The 25930-nt window shown below is 42.6% G+C and overlaps 1 protein-coding gene across 1 annotated transcript; it reads left to right on the plus strand.

The window, feature by feature from the left end:
* Positions 1–531: 531 nt before the first annotated feature.
* On the plus strand, positions 532–25446 carry cpox (coproporphyrinogen oxidase). The gene is made up of 7 exons (XM_041211381.1): positions 532–1196; positions 7337–7480; positions 9540–9650; positions 11423–11564; positions 17001–17219; positions 22462–22566; positions 24400–25446. The coding sequence occupies exons 1-7, from the start codon at positions 665–667 to the stop codon at positions 24485–24487; spliced, it is 1341 nt and encodes a 446-aa protein (XP_041067315.1). The 5' UTR covers positions 532–664; the 3' UTR covers positions 24488–25446.
* The last annotated feature ends 484 nt before the right edge of the window (positions 25447–25930 follow it).

Genomic DNA, 25930 nt, shown 5'->3' on the forward strand with positions numbered 1-25930 from the left:
CTGGCCCATCCTCAAGCGGTTTAGGGTTGCCCAGATATTCTGCGGAAAGTTGAAAATTGGGACTTCACTCTGGTCAATTACCAGTTTGCAATTGGTGAGTTTTTTAAAAAATTTGTTCCCGGGATGTGGGCATCGCTGGCTGGACCAGAATTTATTGCCAATCCCTAATTGCCCCTTGAGAAGGTGGTGGTGAGCTGCCTTCTTGAACTGCTGCAGTCCATGCGGTGTAGGTACACCCACAGTGCTGTTAGGGAGGGAGGATTTTGTTTGCAGTCAGCCAGGAGGTGCACAATGGAAGAGGTGCGGCTGTGGTGGTCAGTTTATAGGGTGTGGCGTGTGTCCCAGCAGACCAGGGGATTTCAGACCACGGGGCTTTTATTTTGAGGAAAGGAGGCTTGTGTAAATGCAAGATTTTAAAAAATATTTATACACTTGCTAAATCAAACTACAAACCCCAGCAGACAGCCCGGTTGCCCATGCGCTTCTCCTCCCCCCGAGCCCGAGGGTGGTGCCGTCTCCTGGCCCCGCCCTCTCGGTCCTCCCCTGTCGTGTAACATTAGGAAGCTGGGCCGCGAGCTGCCGGGGTGGGGGGGGCAATTCTTTGGCATTGTCCCCGGGATTGGAACGTTATGTCATCGGGAGGAGCGCGTGCCAGACTGTAGCCATGTCCCAGCTTGTCGCACTGTCAGCTCTCGGTCGCTGTGGAAGCCGCATCGGGTTCTCCCTGAGCAAAGCTACAGCGCGGCGGCCGGGCTGCGTCTTGTTTATTGAAGGAGGAGCCGCTGCCGCCGCTCGCCACGGCTTCCCGGGGGTGAGATGGCTTACCGGGGGCGGCGTTCGTAAGATCTCACCGGGGGGCGGCTTTTTTAAGCCGTTCCTGGTGGTTGGCAGCGCTGTGCTGGTTGGGGCGACCGTGAGCGGCTTTGGGCTCACCCGCAGCCGGGCTGTGATGGCTGCGAAAAGCGTGCTAGCACCGGCCGAGCGGGACCAGCAAGCGCTGGATGAAATGTTGCAAAAGTGCAAACACTTCATGTCGGATCCGGTGACCGACGTCAACAGACTGCTGGAAAATAAGGATGACATGAGGACTAAGATGGAATTGCTGATCATGGATGTTCAGGCTGATGTTTGCAAAGCCTTGGCTGAAGTTGACGGCGGTAAGCCGTTCAAAGTCGACCGATGGCACCGTAAAGAAGGTAAACGTTTCCCAGTGTATGTCCGTGTACGTGCAAATACACATGATTTTTTTTTGGAGTACAGTAGAGGAAGTTGTGGCGCAACACCCGCTGTCAGTGAATGAAGCGGAAGAAACTGTCCTGTTAACAAATGTATGCTCAACTTTTCAGGAGAGCAAACCTTGAGTCATACAGACTCGAAACGTTAACTGTGTTCCTCTCCGCAGATCTGTCAGACCTGAGTTTCTCCAGCTATTTTTGTTTTTGTTTCAGATTTCCAGCATCCCCAATATTTTGCTTTTATCTTGATTGGTGTAGTTATTTTGATCATTTTCATTTATTTTTACGTTAAACCAGTTAAAGGTAATTTTGGAGAAATTGTCCATGACAGTATGGGTAAGATTGACCACCGCACAATGGTTGGAGAGATGAAGTCCCGCCTTCACATTGAGGATATCCTCCATCGTGTTGTGTGGGATAGATTTTGAACAGATCTAGCAACTCAAAACTGGGCATCCATGAGGTGCTGTGGGCCATCAGCAGCAGCAGAGTTATACTCAAACACAATCTGTAACCTTATGGCCCAGCACTCTATGATTACCATCAAGCCAGGGGATCAACCCTGGTTCAATGAGGAGTGCAGGGGGCATGCCAGGAGCAGCACCAGGCATACCTTAAAATGAGATGTCAACCTGGTGAAGCTATAACACAGGACTACTTACATACCAACCAGCATAAGCAGCATGCAGTAGGCAGAGATAAGCAATCCCACAACTAATGGATTAGATCTAAGCACTGCAGTCCTGCCACATCCAGTCATGAATGGTGATGGACAATTAAACAACTCACTCACGGAGGAGGCTCCACAAATATCCCAATTTTCAATGATGGGAGACCCAGCACATCAGTGCAAAAGATAAGGCTGAAGCATTTGGGCCCTCTTTAGCCAGGAGTGCCGAGTGAATGATCCATCTCGGCCTCCTCTTGAGGTCCCCAGCATCACAGCTATCATCAGCCATCTCGATTCACCCCACCTGATATCAAGTAACGCCTGGATAGTGCCAAGGCTATAAGCTCTGACAACATTCTGGCAATAGTACTGCAGAATTGTGCACCAGAATTAGCCATACTCTGGCCAAGCTGTTCCAGTACAGCTACAATACTCGCATCTACATGGCAATGTGGAAAATTGTCCAGGTACATCCTCGCCACAAAAAAAAGTAGGATAACCACCCCATCAGTCGACTATTGATAATCAAATGGCACTTACTCAGCAATAATCTACTCACAGATGCTCAGTTTGGGTTCCGCCAGGGTCACTCAGCTCCTGACCTCATTACAGCCTTGATCCAAACATGGACAAAAGAGCTGAACGCCAGAGGTGAGGTGAGAGTGACTGCCCTTGACATCAAGGAGCCCTAGCAAAACTGGAGTCAATGGGAATTGGGGGGAAAAATCTCCACTGGTTGGAGTCATACCTAACACAAGGGAAGATGGTTGTGGTTGTTGGAGGTCAATCACCTCAGTCCTGGGAAATTGCTGCAGGAGTTCCTCAGGGTAGTACCCTAGGCTCAACCATCTTCACCTTTTTCATCAATGATCTTCCCTATCATAAGGTCAGGAGTAGGTATGTTTGCTGATGATTGCACAATGTTCAGCACCATTCATGACCCCTCAGGTACTGAAGCAGTCCACGTCCAAATGCAGCAAGACCTGGACAATATCCAGGCTTGGACTGATAAGTGGCAAGTAATATTTGCACCACACAAGTGCCAGGCAATGACCATCTTCAACAAGAGAGAATCTAACCATCTCCCATTGACCTTCAATAGCATTACCATGGCTGAATTCTCCACTATCCATATCCTGGGGGTTACTATTGACCAGAAGCCAAGCTGGATTACCCATATGAGTGTTGTGGCTACAAGACCATTCAGAGGCTGGGAATCCTGTGGATAATAATTCACTTCCTGACTTCCCAAAGCCTGCCCATCATCTTTAAGGCAAAGTCAGGAGTGTGGCAGAGTACTTTCCTCTTGCCTGGGTGAGTGCAGCTCCCATAACACTTAAGAAGCTCAACACCACCCAGGGCAAAGCAGCTGCTTGATTGGCACCTCATCCACCACCTTAAACATTCACTCGCTCCACCATCGACGCACAGTGGCAGCAGCATGCACTGTTTACAAGATGCACTGCAGCAACTCGGCAAGACTCCTTCGACAGCACCTTCCAAACCTGCGAGCTCTTCCAACTAGAAGAACAAGGGCAGCAGATGTATGAGAACACCACCACCTGCAAGTTCCCCTATAAGTCACACACCATCCTGACTTGGAAAAAATCGCCGTTCCTTCACTGTCACTGGGTCAAAATCCTCAAACTCCTTTCCTAACAGTGCTGTGGGTGTTCCTACGTTGCATGGACTGCAGCAGTTCAAGAAAGCAGCACCTTCTCAAGAGCAGTTAGGGTTGGGCAACAAATGCTGGCCCAGCCAGCAACACCCCACATCCCAGGAATGAATAAAAAATACATTTAAGGGGAAGTTAGATAAGCACAAGGCAAAGAAAAGCAAGGGAAATTTATGCTGATAGGGTGGGAGTAGGCTCACTTGGAGCCTAATCCAGTTGTGCAGTGTTGCCTAATTTGGTGTAATCCCATGTAATTTACATTAGTTTACCTCACCAAATCAAACAATCTATTTTCCATTCTGCCAGTGCATGTGTGTAGCAATCCAGGGCTTGTTTTCTGCTTTCTAATGTTTTATGATATGGGATGTAATTCCTAAGCAGTTGGAGAAAATCATAAGCTAACCAGGGCAGTCATGGATTTCTAACAGGCAGCTTGAGCTTCAGCAATCGAATAGAACTCTCTAGAAATAACAGAAAGAACAGCAAAAGGCAATGTAGCGGATGTTATATATAAGCAGCTTCAAAATCATTTGATAAGGAACCACGTAAGAGATTTGAAATGAAGTTAATGGATCATGGAACTAAGAATGTGGTTACACAGATAAAGAGATATTTGGAAGTTAAAAGTAAAGATCAGTGCTGAAGGAAAATTTTCCCAGACTGGAACGTTGTGCTGAGCGATGTTCCAGGCAGCCTTCAGTGTGGGTCACTTTTATTTACTATAAAAACAATTGAGCTATGATCTGCGGTTTTTTGTGGGAGAGAGTTTCATACATCTCCCATCAAGTCAGAGGGAGTACAGCTGCATTAAATTTCAAGGGAGTAAGGCAAGGCTGTATGGCCTCTACTTTAATGCCAGGAGCATTATAGGTATATATAGAATCTTCAGGCGAGACAGGAGAGGGGATAAAAGAGGAGGAGGCATTGCATTATTAGTTAAGGAGTCAGTTACTGCAGTAAGGAGAAATGATATCTTGGAGGGGACATCGAATGAAGCTTTGTAGGTAGAGCTTAAGAATAAAAAAGGGGCAACCACATTGTTAGGTGTTTATTATAGACCCCCAGATGGTCAGTGGGAAATTGAGCAAATATGTGCACAATTTGGGGAGGTGTGTAAAAATGATAACAATAGGGTAATTATATTAGGTGATTTCAAATTTCCCAACATTAATTGGGATAGACATAGTGTTAAGGGCTTGGATGGAGTTGATTTCTTGAAATGTGAACAGGAGAACTTTTTAGGTCAATATGTAGAGGGTCCAACAAAGGACAGTGCAGTGCTGGACCTAATTCTAGGGAATGAATCTGGACAGGTGGCTGAGATGGTGGTGGGGGAGCATTTTAGTGATAACGACCACAACATGGTACAATTTAAGCTTGTTTTGGACAAAGAAATAGACAAGTTGCAAAAAATGTCTTGGATTAGGGAAGAGCGGATTTTAGTACAATAAGGCAGGATCTGGCCAAGGTAGACTGGGAACAGCTACTTGTGGGGAAATCTACAGAGGAGCAGTGGGGGGCATTCAAAAAGGAAATGGGAAGGGTACAGGCTCAACATGTTCGGTCTAGGGTGATAGGAAGGAGTAACAAGTCCAGAGATGTTCAGGATACGATGAGAAGGAAAAGAGAGGCTTTTAGCAGGTACAAGGGAAGCAAATCAGCAGAGGCATTAGTGGAGTACAGAAAGTGCAGGGTGGAGCTTAAGAAAGCAATTAGGTGAGCAAAGAGGGGATATGAGAAAGTTCTGGCTGGTAAAAGTAGGGAGAATCCCAAGATATTCTATTGGCCAGATAACCAGGGAAAGTGTAGGATCCATTAGGGGCCAAGAGGGCAGTCTATGGGTGGAGCCAGTGGATGTTGATAGAGTGTTGAATGAATACTTCACATCCGTCTTCACCCAAGAGAATGAGGATGAAGGTATCGAACTCGGGGAGAGAGACTGCGAGGTTCTTAAGCACATTGATATAGGGAGGATAATGTATTGGAGGTGTTGGCAGGCTTAAAAGTGGACAAATCTCCAGGTCCGGATGATTTGTGTCCCAGGCAGCTGAGAGAGGCAAGGGAGGGGATGGCAGGGGTTCTGACCCAAATTTTTAATTCCTCTCTGGCCACGGGGGAGGTGCCAGAGGACTGGAGAACAGCTAATGTGGTTCCATTATTTAAGAAGGGTTGTAGAGATAAGCCAGAGAACCACAGGCCAGTGAGTCTCACGTCAGCAGTAGGGAAACTACTGGAGAAAATTCTGAAGGAGAGAATCTATCTCCACTTAGAGAGGCAAGGCTTGATCAGAGATAGTCAGCATGGCTTTGTCAGAGGGAGGTCATGCCTAATAAATTTGATTGAATTTTCTGAGGAGGTGACCAGGTGTGTAGATGAGGGTAGTGCAGTTGATGTAGTTTATATGGACTTCAGCAAAGCCTTTGACAAGGTCCCACATGGGAGACTTATAAAGAAGGCAAGTGCACATGGGATACAAGGTAATTTGATAAGGTGGATTCAAAATTGGCTTAGTTGTAGGAGACAGAGGGATACTTTAGTGACTGGAAGCCAGTGCCCAATGGCGTACCACAGGGATCTGTGCTGGGTCCCCTATTATTCGTCATTTATATAAACGACATAGATGACTATGTGGGGGGTAAGATTAGTAAGTTTGCGGATGACACAAAGATTGGCCAGGTGGTTAACAATGTGTTTGAGTGTCTTGGGCTACAGGAAGATATAGATGGGATGGTCAAATGGGCAGATAAGGGGCAGGTGGAATTTAACCCTGAAAAGTGTGAGGTGATACACTTTGGAAGGAGTAATTTGACAAGGAAGTATTCAAAGAACGGCATGACACTAGGAAGTTCTGAGGAACAAAGGGACCTTGGTGTGTGTGTCGCCTCTGAAGGTGAAGGGGCATGTTAGTGGGGTGGTGAAAAAGGCATATGGGACACTTGCCTTTATCAATCGAGGCATAGATTACAAAAGTAGGGATATCATGTTGGAGTTGTATAGAATTTTGGTGAGGCCACAACTGGAGTACTGTGCGCACTTCTGGTCGCCACATTATAGGAAGGATGTGATTGCACTGGAGGGGGTGCAGAGGAGATTCACCAGGATGTTGCCTGGGATGAAACATTTAAGTTATGAAGAGAGGTTGGATAGACTTGGGTTGTTTTCGTTGGAGCAGAGAAGACTGAGGGGCGACCTGATCGAGGTGTACAAGATTATGAGAGGCATGGACATGGTGGATAGGGAGCAGCTGTTCCCTTTAGTTGAAGGGTCAGTCACGAGGGGACATAAGTTCAAGGTGAGGGGCAGGAGGTTTAGCGGGGATGTGAGGAAAAACTTTTTTACCCAGAGGGTGGTGACGGTATGCGCTGCCTGGGAGGGTGGTGGAGGCGGATTGCCTCACATCCTTTAAAAAGAGCCTGGATGAGCACTTGGTACGTCATAACACTCAAGGCTATGGGCCAAGTACTAGTAAATGGGATTAGGTAGGTAGGTCAGGTGTTTCTCACATGTCGGTGCAGACTCGATGGGCCTCTTCTGCACTCTGTGATCCTGTGATTCTGATCCTTTTGACGAAATGTTTCCTAACTACTGTCCTGAATGGCCTTGCTCTGATTTTAAGGTTGTGTCCTGTTCTGGACTCCTCCAGCAGCAGAAAAAGTTCCTCTCCACCTAGCCCCATTCCTTTCGAGATTTAAAACAATTCTTTAAGTGTTGATTGATGTTTGTTTGAGGTTTACACTTCTTTTATTATTATTGCAGGTGGTGGCGGTATAAGCTGTGTACTTCAAGATGGCAAAGTATTTGAGAAAGCTGGGGTCAATGTTTCTGTTGTATTTGGTAACCTTTCAGAGGAAGCTGCTAAACAGATGAGAAGCAGAGGAAAATCGTTGAAATCGAAAGACGGTAAGAGGGGAATCACAGGCTAAAAATCTGATTCAGCCATCCTGGCATTTGCCTTTGGCATATGTTATTTAAAATTCTTTCTTTCTCGTGTCTTCAGGCTCACTTGGGCTCTTTCTCTTTGAGTTCTTACACTTTTTCTATACGTTTCTTCTGCACTCTCTGCCACACCCACTGTTTGCTTGCTTCTAATTCTCCCTTACATGCCAACCTACAACAATTGGAAAAGCTGATAAACAGCTTCACAAAAGCAGATTCACACCCATCCTCCCAAAAATGTTAACTCAAAATGGTGTAAAATAGCCTTAAATAAAAGCCTATCATCAATTCTGCTGCTTCAGGGTGACCTAAGTAAATTACATTATGTTTTATTACCTTGGATTTCAGGATTTTTATTAGTGTTTTGGGTGACATGCCACAATTCTTGTTTTTTTTCTCTCTGTAAACTGATACCCATTGATTGTTGTCTCCAATTCAAATGTTGACCATCTTAATGGAGAAATTGATTTTTAATTGTGGCAATAAAAACAAGCATAATGGGTTCCAAAAGTCCTGTGCAGTAGATCCCATGGATCCTCAAGAGTGTTGTCTACTGAAGTTTATTGTTTCCTTAACCATGGGTTTCAGTTGCCCATAGAAAGGATTCTCTCCATTCTAAAGGCTTAAACTCTGAATTTCCCTTGGCTTATAGGCTTGTATATTGTTTTTATTTGAACTTGGATAGCGTGACCCCAGTGACTATGAGCTGGCTCCTGGCATTTAAGTTGTTAAGCCAATGTTCTATAGCCCAATGGAGCACCAGATAAAACTAGACAAAGAGCCCTTGGAATCTGAATTAAAAAGACAAAAGGAACTTTAGTGCAACTATTCACCGTTTCCTCAAGCTCTCATCAGTTGGAATTTAGTGCATTAATCGAGTCACACGCTCTTAATTCATTCTTTTTTCATTGTGAGGAAGTAGGGAGTCATTGCTATTGAACTAATATTTCCAGTTTTACACTATAACCCTAAGTCCATATTACTCCCTAAGAATTCCAAAAATAATTTCCTCTAGGATATTTAGCCATTTGAGATAGGTTATGACTTGGGGTGAATGCTGTCCTGCTCTTCGTGTTGCAATCTTCGCCTTCATCTCCTTTCTCTTTCACACACTCTCTCCTTCCCTTGTTCTTTCTCTTTTCTGTCCTCCCTTTGGTCTTTTTTCTTTATATAGATTTATGTTCTTTTAGATCGGAGCACTGAGCTCATCAGCAGCCCCCATTTCGATGGCAGCGCTAGATGGGTACAGTGTCTCAAATCCAGCTTTCCAAAAACCAGACACTTTTATAATGTTATGTGCATCAAATTTAATTAAATAAAATTAATTTAATTAAGTAAAATTATGAAAAAAGAACTTAGGACAATTCGGCTAGGTGCTGCATTGGCGCAGTGTGCGCCAGACTATCTTTCGGCTTTGCACGCCACTCTGTCACATATTCCAAGCAACCCTTGACTCCACCTAACCTGCTTGACCCAAACGGTCCCAACCCGAAATCTGGCAATATCCGAAATCCAGCGTGGCCTTGGTCCCCCGGTTGCCGGATTTAAGGCACTGTACCTGTAATAAGAATGACTCAGTGCTATTTGTGCCAGAGGAGAAGGCAACCACCTTGAAGGCTGCTGTTCAACTGTTTGTTTATCTGTCACTGGCAAAATGCTGCCATTTGTTATGGCCTTGATCATTTAGGCCACCTGTGCCGGCCAACAGAGGGATATTCCTGTCCATGCCGGTACATGCTCTCTCTTGCAAGTGAAGAAGGTCCAATGACCTGTCACAATTACATCTTTCAAACTACTCCATATACAGAAATTTGAACATGTGCAGTTGCTCCCAAGTTGCCATTGTACAATTCATTCTACAGTGTAAGTAAGATGAGTTCTGCAGCCCCAGTTTGACAAATATACAATGGTTCAAAGGGTACCTCAAGGTTCTAACGTTGCTGCAGGGTATGGAAGCAAACATTTAATTAACACTGTGAATATAGCTCCGTCACTTAAGGATATTGTGTATTTTGGGATGCAGGACATCTGCCATTTTGTGCTATGGGAGTGAGTTCAGTGATCCATCCCAAGAATCCTCACATTCCGACCATCCATTTCAACTACAGATACTTTGAAATTGAAGACGCAGATGGTAAGTGTCCATTTTAAATATTCTATATGTTCGATAAATAGTAAATTACTCTTACATGTAGGTATGTAGCAATATGGTTTCCAACAATATCGTATCCTTGGGTTGCTTTTGTGGCAGCAAACTGGGACAATAACGTGATGTTACACGTATGGGGTGGAATTTAATGAGAGCTGCAGAGCCCGATGTCTATCACCAAAAATAGGAGTACCCCCGCCAGCATGATCTCTGGGAGCCACAGTATTTAAATCGTTAATTGACAGTGGGAACCCTGCCGCTGAGACTCTAGGGGACATTTAATTGCAGCACAGTCAGGCAGAAATCCCGCTCTCGAGAGTCATTGCCAGTTGGAGGTCGGTACCTCTCTATTACTGGCAGCGCCACCAGGAGTGGGGTCTCTACAGGGATTCCTGGAGAAAGGTAATTGAGGATGGGATGGGATTTCAGGGAGAGGGTTGCCAGTGATGGGGGAGTGGGAAGGGATTTGGAGGAAACGGCACGTGGATGGCTCTCAGAGGGCCCCTGATACTGAGTGCCTTTGAATGAGGGGCCTCCCCCTTTGTGGGCTGCAAGCAACCAAACAGGGTTGAATACCAATGGCAGTGAGATGAGGCCCTTAAGCAGGCATTAATTACCCACCTAAAGACCTCAATTAACATCCAGGCGGGAAGGCCAACTGCAAGCCTTTCTGCCCTGGACTTAATCAGGTTGAGGCAGAAAGGCAGTGAGTCTCCATTGGGGAGGGTGGGGGCATTAAATTCTGCCCATGTGTTATTAGACTAGATTTTTTATGAAAACAATCCTGAGCATTGTTGGTATAATGTGGTCTAACAATCTCCTTATGCTTAAGTGTGAAAAGGTCAATAAAGCAGAGGGCAATGTTACATATTCCATGTGTGGGGACAGGAAAAAATATATGGTTTGACTCTAAAACATTTCAGATCATACATTGAGGGTCAGACAGATAGACAGACCTACCAATACATCATTCATGCCCATGAGATTAAATCAGCCGCCCTCACCACACCCTCCATAAAGGCTAATTTTGTAGCTCTAAGCTTTTTATAGTCATTGTTTTTAAACTTAGTTTGTCTCAAAAAGGGACATGTAATTCAATTCAGTTTAAAATAGCCCAAACAACTAACTGTTATAGAACAAAGTTCAATTGTATTTGAGCAGTTGTTTAAAACTTTGCAGTTATATATAAAGTCTGTCCATTGTGTTCTTTCCTAGGGCAGGTCCTAACTCAAGTCTCATGAGATTCTAAAGTCACTTACTAGGAAAGAGTAGTCAAGGTTGTTTCTCATTTCTTTGTCTTTATCTTTGAAGTACCTTCTCCTAGGTGCGCTGCAACTAAGGCTGGTGATGAGGGGGTGCAGTGGAAGGGCTGTCACCTGAACCCATCAGACTCAACTAACCCACTGGCTGACAGTACAGTACTTGTGGCCAGTCTTTTCTGACCATGACTGTCTGGAGTGGGCTCAAACTCAACCTTTCAAACCCTGAGATGGGAATACCGCTGAGCTGCTGCACACTCTGTCCTTAATCGACTGCCCCACTGGACGCCACTCTAGTATTTAGTTCCCAAGTTCTAGTCTCTATTTGCTGGAGCTGACAATAGTGAGACTCAGGGGGGACCTTCAGCTTCTGTCTCAGTGGTGCAATTACTACCACAAAGTTACAGGCTCGCTCTCACAAAGTGAATAATGTTGTAAATATAACATAAATCTTGCTGTCTAGCTACAGCTTAAGCTTTAAGCAACCTTATTTAATAGGTCACAAATCATGGTGGTTTGGTGGGGGTACGGACCTTACCCCTACCTACCTGAATAAAGATGATGCTATCCATTTTCACAAGACCCTCAAGGAAGCCTGCGACAAGCACGATCGAAGTTATTATCCAACTTTTAAAAAATGGTGAGTACTATCGAAGATGTTGCATTTTTCTTTTTTTAACAAAACAATAAGGTAGATTTTTTAGTCATGTTGAAATTCCTTCAGAATGTCTAAATGCTAATGTGCAAAGCTTGGAAGAAGTGTTGTGAGTTTATGTGCATAAATAATCAAAACTTCCTGTACAGCCCTGGCCTTGTGCAGAAGAGTAACGTAATCAAGAGACTGGGAGATTGTACCTTTAAGATAACTGGCAGCATGAGGCAAAAATTCATAAGGGCTTTACAAAGGCTCAAAAGGCATATGGACCAGTTGGCTATCTTAATCGGAATTGAGTGAGGGCAGGAAAAGAAGTCCTAGAAAAGGAGAAACGTAAAGATGAGCAAATTAGAAATCAGTTGTGGTGGCATGAGAAGGAGCTTCAGAATCATTTGGTTCAAATACAAGTCCCTTGTGAGTTTTATTTGTGAATGCTTGATTAACAGATTTTTTGATCTTTGGACAAATATTTGAATTTTCTTTGACATGGTCATTTTGTATTTCAAAGATATTTTCCTTTGAATCTATCAGAAAAAGGTGGGGTGCCTTATTACCCAGCGTGGTAGCTTGGTAATGATTAAGTTTTGTCACACATTTAAAAATGTACTTACACTGTAATATCAAGTCTCAAATTGTTCTGATGAGTGTAGTGTGTCTACATCTCTTCAGTACAGCAAATTCATGCTGGTCTATGCGTTTAGGTGCTGAGTGGTATTGCATGACTTCTAGAGGCACAGCAACTTCTTGATATCCGCATTTCACTGCAGACATGCTTTCAGATTTGCAATTTAATAACAGTACTTGATAGTCTTACTGTTATTTATACTGTAAAATCTGGGCCAATGTATTATGAATATCTTCACATTGTTTCTGGCAAAGCTGCCCTCTTTAGGCTTGTTTAAGACTCAAAACCACATTTGCAAACGCGGGAAGGTTTAGGTTAACCTTCAAGCCTGAAGTTTTGCAACCCCGACACATTGATAAAAGTCAGCTGAATGACTGAACATTTTTTGTAACTTGTAAGATTATGCCTGAACTTCTGTATGTGAAGGCAGATCACAATGACTTTGGACGGAGGAGCTCTTATCAGAGGCACTCAAAAGGATTATAGCGCAGTTCCTGGCATTTTTATCAATTACTTGTCATTTTGTAGTGGGTGGGCCACTCTGTTCAAACCTGATTGCTTGACTCATAATAACTGGTGACAAGGCAGTTACGTGGTTCTTGTGCATCCCATAGTTTGCAAAGTCTGGCTCCAAAGCCAGGGTTTTTTGATTGGGCCCACCCAATGGGAAAAATTGGCAGAGTTTCATGATGCGGGGTCTCTGCTCATTACTGCGTCCTCTTCAAATTCTGCCATCATTCCTGATGGCAGGAAACACCTAGGGAAGAATTTTTCCCCGTCAGGGGCAGAGGGAAGGTCAGGAGCAGGAGCGTGCGGACGCACCGCCGTTTTACGTGGGTGGGCCAATTAAGGCCTGCCCTGCATGACATCCACCAGGAAGCGCTATGCGCTCCCTGTGCGGAGGGGGATTGCCTGTCACAACTACCATTACATCTTCAGGGAGGTGATGGCCTAGTGGTGTTGTCGCTGGACTAGTAATCCAGAAACTCAGGATAATGCTCTGGGGACAGCAGATGGTGGAATTTGAATTCAATAAAAATTAATTAATTAAAAGTCTAAAGATGACCATGTCAATTATTGTAAAAACCTATCTGGCTTTAGGGAAGGAAATCTGGTGTCCTTACCTAGTCTGACGTACATGTGACTCCAGAGCAATGTGGTTGACTCTTAAATGCCCTCTGAACAAAGACAGTTAGAGATAGGCAGTGATGCCCACATCTAATGAATAAAAAAAAAATCTGCCTTTGTGCAATTTGCCCCAAGTCATTTTAGAGAGTGTGCAAAAGGTTTTCCATTGGGAATCTCATGTTTGAGTATCAGTGGTCAGTCAGCACTGGAAATGTATGGCACCAACCTGCCAGTACCCCTGCACTAGAATAGGCAGAAGTGCAGATGGTTGGGTTTTTTTTTTTAAAGAGAAACTGTGTCTGCGGAGATTTTTATTTTACAGTTTTAGTCTTGGTTTTGATACAAAGGGATGTACAGTTTTGCAAAAATAATGTGGGTACAATAGCTTTAATGCCATAAATGTAAGGTACTCCTAACCAATAAGGAATTTAGAAGAAACTTCTTTACCTGGAATATTCTACCACCGGGAATTGTTGAGGTGGTTAGTAAAGAAGCATTTAAAAGGATAAAAGCAAATGAAGAGTCATACAGACTCGAAACATTAACTATCTTCCCCTCCGCAGGTGCTGTCAGACCTACTGAGTTTATCGAAAAGATAGGCAGGTTGGTAGAGGAGGTGGGGTTGCTTTGTTAGTAAGACATGAAATTAAATCGGTAGCAAGAAATGATGTAGGGTCAGATGCTGTAGAATCTGTGTGCGTAGAGTTGAGGAACTGCAAAGGTAAAAAAATTCATAATGGGAGTTATGTACAGGCCTCCGAACAGTAGTCAGGATCTGGGTAACAAGATATACCAGGAAATAGAAAAGATGTGTAAGGAAGGCAAAGTTACAGTGATCATGGGGGATTTCAATATGCAGGTAGACTGGGAAAATCAGGTTGGTAGTGGATCCCAAGAAAAGGAATTTGTGGAAAGTCTACAAGATGGCTTTTTGGAGCAGCTTGTGGTACAGCCCACTAGGGAACAGGCAATTCTAGATTTAGTAATGTGTAATAAGGCAGATTTGATAAGGGAGCTTAACGGGAAGGAACCCGTAGGAGGATGTGACCATAATATGAAAGAATTTACCCTGCAATTTGAGAGGAAAAAGCTGGAATCAGATGTAACGGTATTACAGTTGAATAAAGGCAACTACACAGGCATGAGGGAGGAGCTGGCCAGAATTGACTGGGAGCTGAACCTAGCAGGAAAGACAGTGGAACAGCAATGGCAGGAGTTTCTGGTAGTAATTTGGGAGACACAGCAAAAATTCATCCATAGGAAGAAGAAGCATACTAAAGGGAGGACGAGGCAACCATGGCTGACAAGGGAAGTCAGGGACAGCATAAAAGCTAAAGAGAAAGCATACAATGCGGCGAAGAGCAGTGGGAAACCAGGGGATTGGGAAGCCTACAAAGACCAACAGAGGACAACTAAAAAAGAAATAAGATTAAATATGAGGGTAAACTAGCCAGTAATATAAAAGAAGATTGCAAGAGTTTTTTTAGATATATAAAGGGTAAGAGAGAGGCAAAAGTGGACATTGGGCCACAGGAAAATGACGCTGGAGAAGTAGTAGTGGGGAACAAAGAAATGGCGGAGGAACTGAATAGGTACTTTGCGTCAGTCTTCACAGTGGAAGACACAAGTGACATCCCCAAAGTTCAAGAGAGTCAGGGGGCAGAGGTGAGTATGGTGGCCATTACCAAGGAGAAGGTGCTAGGAAAACTGAAAGATCTGAAGGTGGATAAATCACCTGGAGCAGATGGATTACACTCCAGAGTTCTGAAGGAGATAACTGAAGAGGTAGTGGAGGCATTAGTGGTGATCTTTCAGGAATCACTGGAGTCAGGGAGGGTCCCAGAGGACTGGAAAATCGCTAATGTAATCCCCTGTTTAAGAAGGGTGTGAGGCAAAAGACAGGAAATTACAGGCTGATTAGCCTGACGTCGGTCGTTGGTAAGATTTTAGAGTCCATTATTAAGGATGAGATTTCAGAATACTTGGAAGTGCATGGTAAAATCGGGCAAAGTCAGCATGGTTTCATCAAGGGGAGGTCATGCCTGACAAATCTGTTAGAATTCTTTGAGGAGGTAACAAGTAGGTTAGACAAAGGAGAGCCAATGGATGTTATCTACTTGGACTTTTCAGAAGGCCTTTGACAAGGTGCCGCACAGGAGGCTGCTCAATAAGATAAGAGCCCATGGCATTAGAGGCAAGGTATTAGCATGGATAGAAGATTGGCTGTCTGGCATGAGGCAGAGAGTGGGGATAAGGGGGTCCTTCTCAGGATGGCGGCCGGTGACTAGTGGAGTTCCGCAGGGGTCAGTGTTGGGACCACAACTTTTCACTTTATACATTAATGATCTAGATGAAGGAACTGAGGGCATCCTGGCTAAGTTTGCAGATGATACAAAGATAGGTGGAGGGACAGGGAATATTGAGGAGGCGGGGAGGCTGCAGAAGGATTTGGACAGGTTAGGAGAATGGGCAAAGAAGTGGCAGATGGAATACAACGTGGGGAAGTGTGAGGTCATGCACTTTGGTAGGAAGAATAGAGGCATGGACTATTTTCTAAATGGGGAGAGAATTCAGAAATCTGGAGTGCAAAGGGACTTAGTAGTCCTACTCCAGGAGTCTCTTAAGGTTAACTTGCAGGTTGAGTCGGTAGTCAGGAAGACAAATGCAATGTTGACATTTATTTCGAGAGGACTAGAATATAAAAGCAGGGATGTGCTGCTGAGGCTTTATAAGGCTCTGGTCAGACCACATTTAGAATATTGTGAGCAATTTTGGACCCCGTATTTCAGGAAGGATGTGCTGGCCCTGGAGAGGGTCCAGAGGAGGTTCACGAGAATGATCCCAGGAATGAAAGGTTTAACATATGAAGAACATTTGAGGACTCTGGGTCTATACTCGATGGAGTTTAGAAGGATGAGGGGGGCGTCTGATTAAAACTTACAGAATACTGAAAGGCCTGGATAGAGTGGACGTGGGGAAGATGGTTCCATTAGTAGGAGAGACTAGGACCCGAGGACACAGCCTCAGAGTAAAGGGAAGACCTTTTAGAACAGAGATGAGCAGAAACTTCTTTAGCCAGAGAGCGGTGAATCCTGTGGAATTCATTGCCACAGAAGGCTGTGGAGGCCAGGTCATTGAGTGTATTTAAGACTGAGATAGATAGGTTCTTGATTGTTAAGGGGATCAAAGGAGAGAATGCGGGAGAATGGGGTTGAGAAACTTATCAGCCATGATTGAATGGTGGAGGAGACTCGATGGGCTGATTGGCCTATTTTCTGCTCCTATGTCTTATGGTCTTATGGTCTAAGCCATATTATGTTTATGTCTGCTCCATACCATGGTGTTTTACTTTGGTAGCTGTGTATGAAGACCAGACACTGTGGGACCTGTGCATGAATAGATTTCTTCAAAGTTTGTGTTGTAAATAAAGACATGTTTGGGTCTTTACATGTGTTCCAATTATCTTGCAATGTTTTGAGAATAAATATCAAATATTATCTTTAATTTTGGTGCTATTTCTTCAATAGCCCAGAGTTAATAAAATAATGATCAAGCTGTACACTTGATAAATGTGTGACATTTTTGAGGGGGTGGGGGTGGAATTAGAAAAGTATATTAATGCATATTGTAACAGTTTTTCTTTCCTCCTCCTATTGTCCCAAATAAAGGTGTGATGATTATTTTTACATCAAACATCGCGGGGAGCGGAGAGGAGTGGGTGGCATATTTTTTGATGACTTGGATTCCCCCTCAGCAGGAAACCTGTTCAAATTTGTACATAGCTGCGCTAAGGCTGTGGTTCCTTGCTATATCCCCATTGTGAAGAAACACCTGCATGATTCCTATACACCAGGAGAAAAAGCATGGCAACAACTTCGGCGAGGCAGGTGGGTTGAGTGAAATCCTTTAAGAAAAAATATCACCTATGGCAGAAGCTTATTGTTTGTTCACTTTGTGGTAATTTGAGGATGAGTTTGTCATGCACAGGCATGGAGGCCAAAATGTATTAAAATGGTCCAAGCGCTGGACCTTTCACAGCTGCAGAGAACCATTGTTCACACACTAGTTGCTATGATAATGAAAATGCTGTGAATATATGTTTTAAGTTCACTTAATAATCATTTTCAGGAGAACCTTTAGTTGCATATCTGCAGTTGCCAGTCTCCTTTTTATAGGAGAATTAATGCTGCTCATGTGCTTCCTCCTTCTCTCCTGGGGAAACAAATTCATCGTGAGCTGTGGAGAAAATTCCATCAGATGTCGTTTCTCTGCAAGAGAGCTCCGAGTTAAAGCTAAATTTCACATCGAAATTCAAATCCAAGTAGGTGAAAGGAAGAATATTTAAGAAATGGGACCATCCATGCTTATTTTAACCTCCTCGTGCCCAACGAGAACAGTGCAGGCCGGGGAGCCAAAAGAGAGGCGGATTTCTAGTCTCCTTGTTCACACCTCAGTCATGTCCAATTCAACTTCCAGGTTTTAGAAGGGGTTGGAAATGTTTCCTACAGGCAGCCAAAGGCCCTGTTAATTATGTAATGCTGGTGCAATTGGGACCCCAGTGCGATTTTAACAAAGAGTCCAATCCCCAGCTGGAGGAAACAGCTTTTCCACTTCTACCTTTCTCAAGGAAGAGGCACACTCATCTGGAGTTGCCCAAGGGATGTTGTGCATAAACTATGATTTACAAGAGGCAGTGGCAAATTTGTATTGCACAAAATTATCTAACAGTCAGCCATACTGTGCCACAAAAGTGACTGTGAAGATCATCCCATCCTTGCCTTTCATGCCTCATGCTTATTCTAGCCAGGCACTACTATCTTAATGAGAGGGTAGCACCAAGAGAAAATAACAGGGCAATACTTTAGTGCAGTACTGAGGGAATACTTACAGTTGTAGAAGCCATCTTTAACATGAGGTATTAAACTATGGTTCCAGGTGGTTTTAATAGATTCCATGGTATTATTTGGAGTAAGGGAAGTTGTCTTTGTGCTCTGGCCAATATTTGACATCAAACCAAATGAACTATTCATTTTTAATTTGCAAACTTTGCACATTGGCTATTATGATTCCCTGCAAAACAACAATATCTACACCTCAAAAAAAATTGGCAAATAGATTGTTTGGGACATCCTGAAGATGTTGCAACCTTTTTAAATTTCTTTCTTTGCGTAAAGAAAGGCATATAAGCAAATGGGAGTGTGATGATGTAGTGAGTGATCTGAGCTTGAGCAGTCTGCACAGTTTATCAAAGTGATGAATGAAAGAAAGAAAAGTTTGCATTTATATAGTGCCTTTCATGTCCTCTTGACGTGTCAAGCTTCTTCAGCCAATGAAATACTTCTGAAGCGTAGGCACTGTTGGGCATCAACAAATGAAGAGAAATTTTCTTTCTTCACTTCAGTAATGACTGGGATATTTTCCAGTGAGTGGACATAGTGAGAAACTTTATATATAAAATCACATATCAAATTAAAAAGAAAACACATAAGTTTTTTTTTGAGTTTTCCCTTTTTTTTATATCCTGCTGTCTTCATTTCCAGTCTCCCGTTATCCTTCCTGTCTCTGCTATGTTTTTTTTTCACATGGGCCTGAATTTTTAAGTTGACGGGCGGGCTCAGTGTGAGTGGGTGGGGTGGTTGCAGAGCCCACTGCTGTCCGCAATTGACTCCGCGTCGCCGTTTTACGCAGGTGGGCTAATTAAGGCCCGCCCAGTGTAAGACACGAGCCATAGGGCTCAGCGCTACCTGTGCGGGCAGTGAGGGCCAGGGCCAGTACAAAAGAGCGCTTCAATCTCCCTGAGGCAGCTCCGTGCCTCAGGGAGATTGAAGAGCTTTTGAAGTTATTAAGTAAATGGATTAAAAATTTGATTAAACGTGTCCTGTCGTGTGACTGTGTCACATGAGATGGGACATGTTTTGATATTTTGGAAAAATTATTTATTTCATTAATAAAAGCTTTAGGAAAGCTCATCCTGCTCATGGATGAGGTTTCCTAAAAAAACGTGAAGGTCGCCTGGCCTTTTCGCCTGCCCGCCAACTTTCAGGTTGGACGGGCAGCGTTAACAATTACATTAATTACTGCCTTAATGGGCCGTTTAAATGTCCGCAGGTGCATAGCCGACTGCAGCGCGCGCCCGCCGAGCGAAACATCGTGAGACAGCGCAATGATATCGGGACGCACGCCCGACGATATTGTGCGTCATTTTATGCGCCGGCATGTCAGGCCCATCCCCCACACGCCGACTGAAAAATCCTGCCCCTGTTTCTTGCTAATTTGTCTTTGCTGTAAATAACCTCTTGAACGTACATACAGCACTTTTTTTTGGGTTGTCTAAATTAACATAAGCAGAATAACCCTGTCCAGCAAGGCAGCCAGAATCTCTCGGTCTTGCAGTGATCAGTTTTTACGACCTTCCCATGCCCTTTGTTGCTTGCCTGCCTGTGCAGCCCTTTTTCTGAAAACCAGACAGCCCTCTTGGTACCGATGCTCTAAAAAGCCCCCTCACAGACCAAAATAGATCACTTTTCTAACATAATAGTTTGTGGTATCTTTTGGAACACTCAAGACAAAATAATATATGAGAAACAACTTTCCATTTAACATTTTACCACCTATCTTTTTTTTTTAGAAACTTATGAGAGTACACATTATTTCTAACACCAGAAGGTTCAAGAAAAGAACCTTTACAAGTTCTCTTTGGGAAAATGGCCATGGAATCCTGAAATGTAATTTATGTGGCATGACTGGCTAATAAGCTTGGGGAGATGGGGGTGGCATCTCGAGTAAATTTATTGCGATTGGGTTTGTATGTGGCCTGAGTCAGATTTGAATAACGGTTGAGGCATTAGCAGTAATAAAGATTTTTCCCTACATAAATATTTTTAGAGTTTAAAAAGAAAATTGTTGCTGTTAGCAAGAGTTTTCCAAAGCTTTCTAGGCACTGATGATATCTGCCATTTCCCAGAATGTAGGGAGTGGTCGCACTATCATTTCATTTATATTTGCAAGTCCCATCAGCGGCCTTTCGGTTTAATTGTCGTGACTGGACTTAATGGCTAAGAAAAGAAACTGAAATGCATCATACATAAATAGAAAATAATGAGAAATGTAACTTATGCACTTTTAAATAATTTTATTATAATGACGACTGACTTTTCGGCTTCAAGCTAACTTTAGGCTATTCCTTCATATGTTGGTGCAAAACTAACCAATCATGCACTAAATTGACCAGAGGCAATTTATGTGAATAATTATTAGTAGTTGCCTGCACAGGAAGCCATCCTAAAAGGGAATGTTTGAAAATCCAACTGTCAGACCAAATATAAAGGGATGTGGGCATTTGATGGCGAGTGGTTGTATATGGTGACTCACATTGTTTTAAGCTTTTTTTTTGTAGGGCTTCAGAATGGATTTTAAGTGCATTCCCTCTTTGGCAAGGCTGTGGGAGGAGGAGGAATAGCATGCAAAAATGAAGCAAAATATTAAAAGCCAATATGGAGAAACAAAGCAGATTGTGTGGGGAAAAATAGATCTGCATCATTTAGAACCATCATGGGCCTCTTTCTGCCTCTCTACTTTCACCGGTACCCAACCAGCTGTTTAATGGCTGGCAAAATGGGTGTGTGGCTGCCTGTGTGAAGAGGGTGCCCTGTTTGGAACTTCAGGGCACCTCGTACAGAGGGAAGTAGTGCAGGTGATGATCAGGGTTAATTCTGTGGAAGCAACCAACAGGACCTAAAAGCAATGATCTCCCTAAATTTCCTTTGTCGTATTGAACCTGTTTTTTTCAATTTGTGGTACCTGAGGGAATGTCGCACTGTCAGAGATACTGTCTTTCTATTGAGACATTAAACCATGGTCCCATCTGCTCTCTCGGGCAGATGTAAAAGATTCCATGGCACTATTTCGAAGAAGAGCTGGAGAGTTATCCCAGGTGTCTTGGCTAATAGTTATCTCTCAATCAACATCCAAAAAACAGATTATCTGGTCATTATCATGTTACTGTTGGTAGGAACTGGCTATATACAAATTGGCTGCCCCACTTCCCACATTACAATAGTGACTACACTTCAAAAAGCATTTAATTGGCTGTGAAGCGCTTCGATATGCCTGGTGATGAAAGGCGCTATATAAATGTAAGTCATTGCTTTCTGACATGTGCGGTACCTAAAAGGGGCCAGCTTGTGAACAGCCTGTAAGTACCTCATGATTGCTGCATGGCAGCTTAGAGGGTACATCCTCCAGACACTGGTGCAGAGGACATCAGACTTTAAGGAAGCTGGAAGGGCAAGACATTAGATAGATGGCCCAAAATTTACTTTTAACCTCACCTAAGAAGCAATTTATTGTAGACCATGATCAGGTTGGATTGCACCAATATTTTCTGAAGTAGTACATAACCCTACAAACTGACCTTTCCCTGTTTTCCTTCAGAGTACAACTGTTCTCTCTTGTGCACAATTGATCTAATAAATCCTGAAGAGACAGATGCAAATGAGTTCCAGTAGGTGGTGCTATTTGGCGATCATTTGGACGAGCTTCTCCTTAATGCCAGTTTCTAAGATCCGAACTTGGTTTGAACATATTTAACTCGTTACTTAACTTGCAGCTCTAACAGTAGGATTATTTCAAATCCTAGCTTTGTGTACTGGTAGTGAAAGTAGAGAGGCAGAAAGACGCCAATGATGGTTCTAAATGATGCAGATTTATTTTCAGCAAATCGCTTTTAAAGCTATAGTCCATTATCATAGATTTTAGTTATGTTATCCGTCACCAAACAATTAAATTTTTGCAGGAAGATAATAGCTCTGCATTTTGCTGCAATCTAACGTTATTATGACATACAAAAGCAAAATACTGCAGATTCTGGAAATCAGAAATAAAAACAGAAAATGCTGGAAGTACTCAGCAGGTCAGACAGCATCTGTGGAGAGAGAAACAGAGTTAAAGCTTCAGGTCAGTGACCTTTCATCTGAAGCGTAACTCTGTTTCTGTCTCCACAGATGCTGCCAGACCTGCTGAGTATTTTCAGCATTTTCTGTTTTTATTACTGTGACATAACCTGAAATGGCTGTACTGCCTTCCTGGCTCCTAATATTAGCTTTTTTTCTCTTGTCACCTCTCTTTTAGATATGTAGAATTCAATCTAGTTTATGACCGAGGAACAAAGTTTGGTCTTGCAACTCCAGGATCGAGGATTGAAAGCATTCTGATGTCTCTCCCACTGACAGCTAGGTAAGGGATCAGCACGGGTACTCACATTTTCGCCATCACTTGTCCATTAACTTTTATGGTATTACACTGAGATGCAGTGACATCGTTTAAGCCAAGGGGTTAGATCCATAATGATGGATTAAGTGAAGTTGTGCTGGTTTTAATTAACACTGTTTCCTATTAGCATAATGTATACTCTCCAAGATTCTGAAAGATTAGTTATTTTGAATTACTAACAAAAATATGAAAAAGTTTATACCACTTTTGCTATTTGTCCCTGCTGTGTATTCTCATTCTATCTCATAGACTTATTCTGTCTCATAGGTGAAACCTATGGATGGTCTTGATATTTCTAACCCTGAAATCCCATTCCCCAAAATACATTTCATAGTTGGAAGGGGATTTGTTTGTGAAAAAATTATTTCCTTCTGCTAACAAAACCAAATAGCCCTCCTTTATCACCTCTTTATTTCCTTAGTTCCCTCTCCTCATTGGCTACAAGAGCAGGTCAGAGGCTTGAAATTCTGCAATAAGTATCTCACCTCCTGACTCCCCAAAGCCTGCCCACCATCTACAAAGCACAAGTCAGGAGTGTAATGGGTGCAGCTCCCACAACACCCAAGAAGCTTGACACCATCCAGAACAAAGCAGCCCACTTGATTGGTACCACATCCATAAACATCCACCCACTCCACCACCGACGCACAGTAGCAGCAGTGTGTACCATCTACAAGATGCACTGCAGGAATTCACCAAGGCTTCTTAGACAGCATCTGCCAAACCCATGACTACTACTATCTAGAAGGACAAGGGCAGCAGATAGAAGGGAATACCACCACCTGGGAGTTCGCCTCCAAGTCACTCACCATCCTGACTTGGAAATATATCACCATTCCTTCACTGTCACTGGATCAAAATCCTGGCACTCCCTCCCTAACAGCACTGTGGGTGTACCTACACCACATGGACTGCATCGGTTCTAGAAGGCCGATCACCAGCACCTTCTGAAGGGCAACTAGGGATGAGCAATAAATGCTGGCCCAGCCAGCGAAGCCCACTTCCCATAAATGAATATATATTTTTAAAAATGCTCTTATCTGATGGCTAACCTATGTTCTTGAGCTATGCTAAAATGACTATAAGATAGTGTTTTTGACAATGGAGGGGACATGATAGATAAGGTCTCCCATTCAATGACATAATTCTAAGTTAGGAGCAAGCAGAAAGTGAATTTTGATGCAAAACTTAGACAAGATGATGGAGGGTGGAGATTAGAGGAAGAGGACAAGAAACCAGAGAAGCACGTAAAACACCAAAAAAGAAACGTTTCTCATGCTTTGATTTAGCATACAAGTCTGCTCTAATAGAGGGAGATGGTGATCGAGGGCAATTCAAACACAATTTTGGAGTGAGAAATTGTACTTTCAGCCTATTTATCACACTTTTAGTTTGCAATATTGGATCAAAAGTTGCAATCAAAATAATGGTGAGGCTTTATTTAAGGTCAAATGCCACAGCAACTTCAGGTGAGGGCAGATGCACAAGAATCAACAAGTTACTGTCGGCAATGCGCTGCTTCACCATTTTCATGACAAAAGCTGCACCTCACTGTCTGGCTTCTTGTTCAAATGTATTAAGCGGTGTGAAGCTCCTGTACTTAAACAATAGATACAACATAACCTCACCAATGAAATTGTCATTGTAAATCTATTTCAACTCTTTTAACGAGATTGCAAGTGTTAATTACTGCCCGTTAACCACTCTGGCACTGAATATAACTATTACATTAGTGGATTTTTTCTGAGTGTTATGACTGCACTTTATTCATATTCCATGTTTGATTTTGTCCTGCAGGTGGGAATACATGCATAATCCTGCCAAGGGCACAAAAGAGGCAGAAATTATAGAGGTACTGAAAAATCCCAAAGACTGGGTCCATTAATGCAGCTAAACAAGGCTGCTCCATGTTAAACCTGAAAGCAGAAAGGCTTTCAATTTTATTTTGCTGCACTGTTTCATAAAATTAAGGTAATATGTGTAACACTGAGTTTAACACAGTGGCTATATATTCATTGTCTTTTTTTTGTATCAGGAAAATGTACTGAAATTGTTTCCAGCAGAATTGGATTATGTTTAAACAAGTGAACTAAGTATAAATATGTAATTTTTTAACTACCTTTAAACTACCATTTGAGGTGATCAGAGGTGGACGAAAGCAGTTTCTAAATACAACATAAACAAAGACCGAGCAATAGACTTTCTGCTGTTTTCATTGAAAGGGTTAGGAAAGAAGAGCCATATCTCTACCAGTCATCAAAAATCTCAGCAGCGTGCATTCTGCCTTGATACAGAACTGAGTCACAATCATGTGTGCCAACCTTGCAAAAATTATTTTATGTATTGTAAGTCTTGTCAATTTTTTAAAAGCCTGTGAACTGTTTTTTATATAAGAGCAATAAATTGGAGATCAATGGAATTGACTACTTTAATACGCTGGTGTGTTTCTTAAAGACTGTTTCCTTTATAATAGATGTAATGTTATTATTTCCTGCAACATTAGAGCTAAGTTTATATTTGTAAAAATTTGGATATTAAAAAGATGGAAGTGGAAAATATTTATTTTCAATATATGATAAATAGAGATTCAGAGTTTTTAATACTCTAGACTCAGTGAAATAAAACATCACAATAGAAATTGAAGGTGACATTATTTGAGAAACTTTCATGGATTATTTCCATATTTTTTGGATTTGCTTTCATTCATTCCAGACAGTGGCATTTTTGAATGGTGCATGTACTGAATTGTTAATTGTTTCAGAGCTATTAAAGGCCAATAACTTTTGATACTTTGATATCACACTGTGCATTACACGCTGAATGTAATAAACTCAGCCATTCTGATTTCTTCCTTTTTGTGTCTTTCTTTGATTTCATGAATCTTGCACTTTTTTTATGATTAATGTCTTTTTATACTTGATCAGACTTGGCTTAAATCACTAGTCCGAGATCATTGCTTGCTCACTCCAGGGCACTTCTTTGTTCTGGCCTTATATGTTTTGATTATATATCAATTTGTTTTACTGTTTGTCCTGGCTATTATAGAAAATTAGTATTTTAGTAAGATATGCTTATAGTAGTCTTTTAGGAGTGGCTAATAAAATGACTAACATCCATGTAAATGGAGGTATTCATGCCATCTCCCAAGTTAATGAAAACTATTTTGGAAAGAAGGCACCAAAACCAGAATTACATTTTACCCATTACCACAAATTAAGTTAAAAGGCAAGGTTTTTATGTAGAATTATCCTAAATACTAAACATTAATTTGTACACCTATCTTACCTACCATTCTTTGTAGCCATCTTCTTGTGTGCTCTTATTTCCT

This window comes from Carcharodon carcharias, chromosome 18, assembly GCF_017639515.1.
Source record: "Carcharodon carcharias isolate sCarCar2 chromosome 18, sCarCar2.pri, whole genome shotgun sequence".
NCBI lineage: Eukaryota > Metazoa > Chordata > Chondrichthyes > Lamniformes > Lamnidae > Carcharodon > Carcharodon carcharias.

Excerpts from the sequence above, each read along its gene's own strand:
- cpox (XM_041211381.1), top strand. The coding sequence starts at position 665 with ATGTCCCAGCTTGTCGCACTGTCAGCTCTCGGTCGCTGTGGAAGCCGC. Across the intron at positions 7,481-9,539 it reads ATCGTTGAAATCGAAAGACG|GACATCTGCCATTTTGTGCT; the intron begins GTAAGAGGGGAA and ends TTTGGGATGCAG. Across the intron at positions 17,220-22,461 it reads CAACAACTTCGGCGAGGCAG|ATATGTAGAATTCAATCTAG; the intron begins GTGGGTTGAGTG and ends CCTCTCTTTTAG.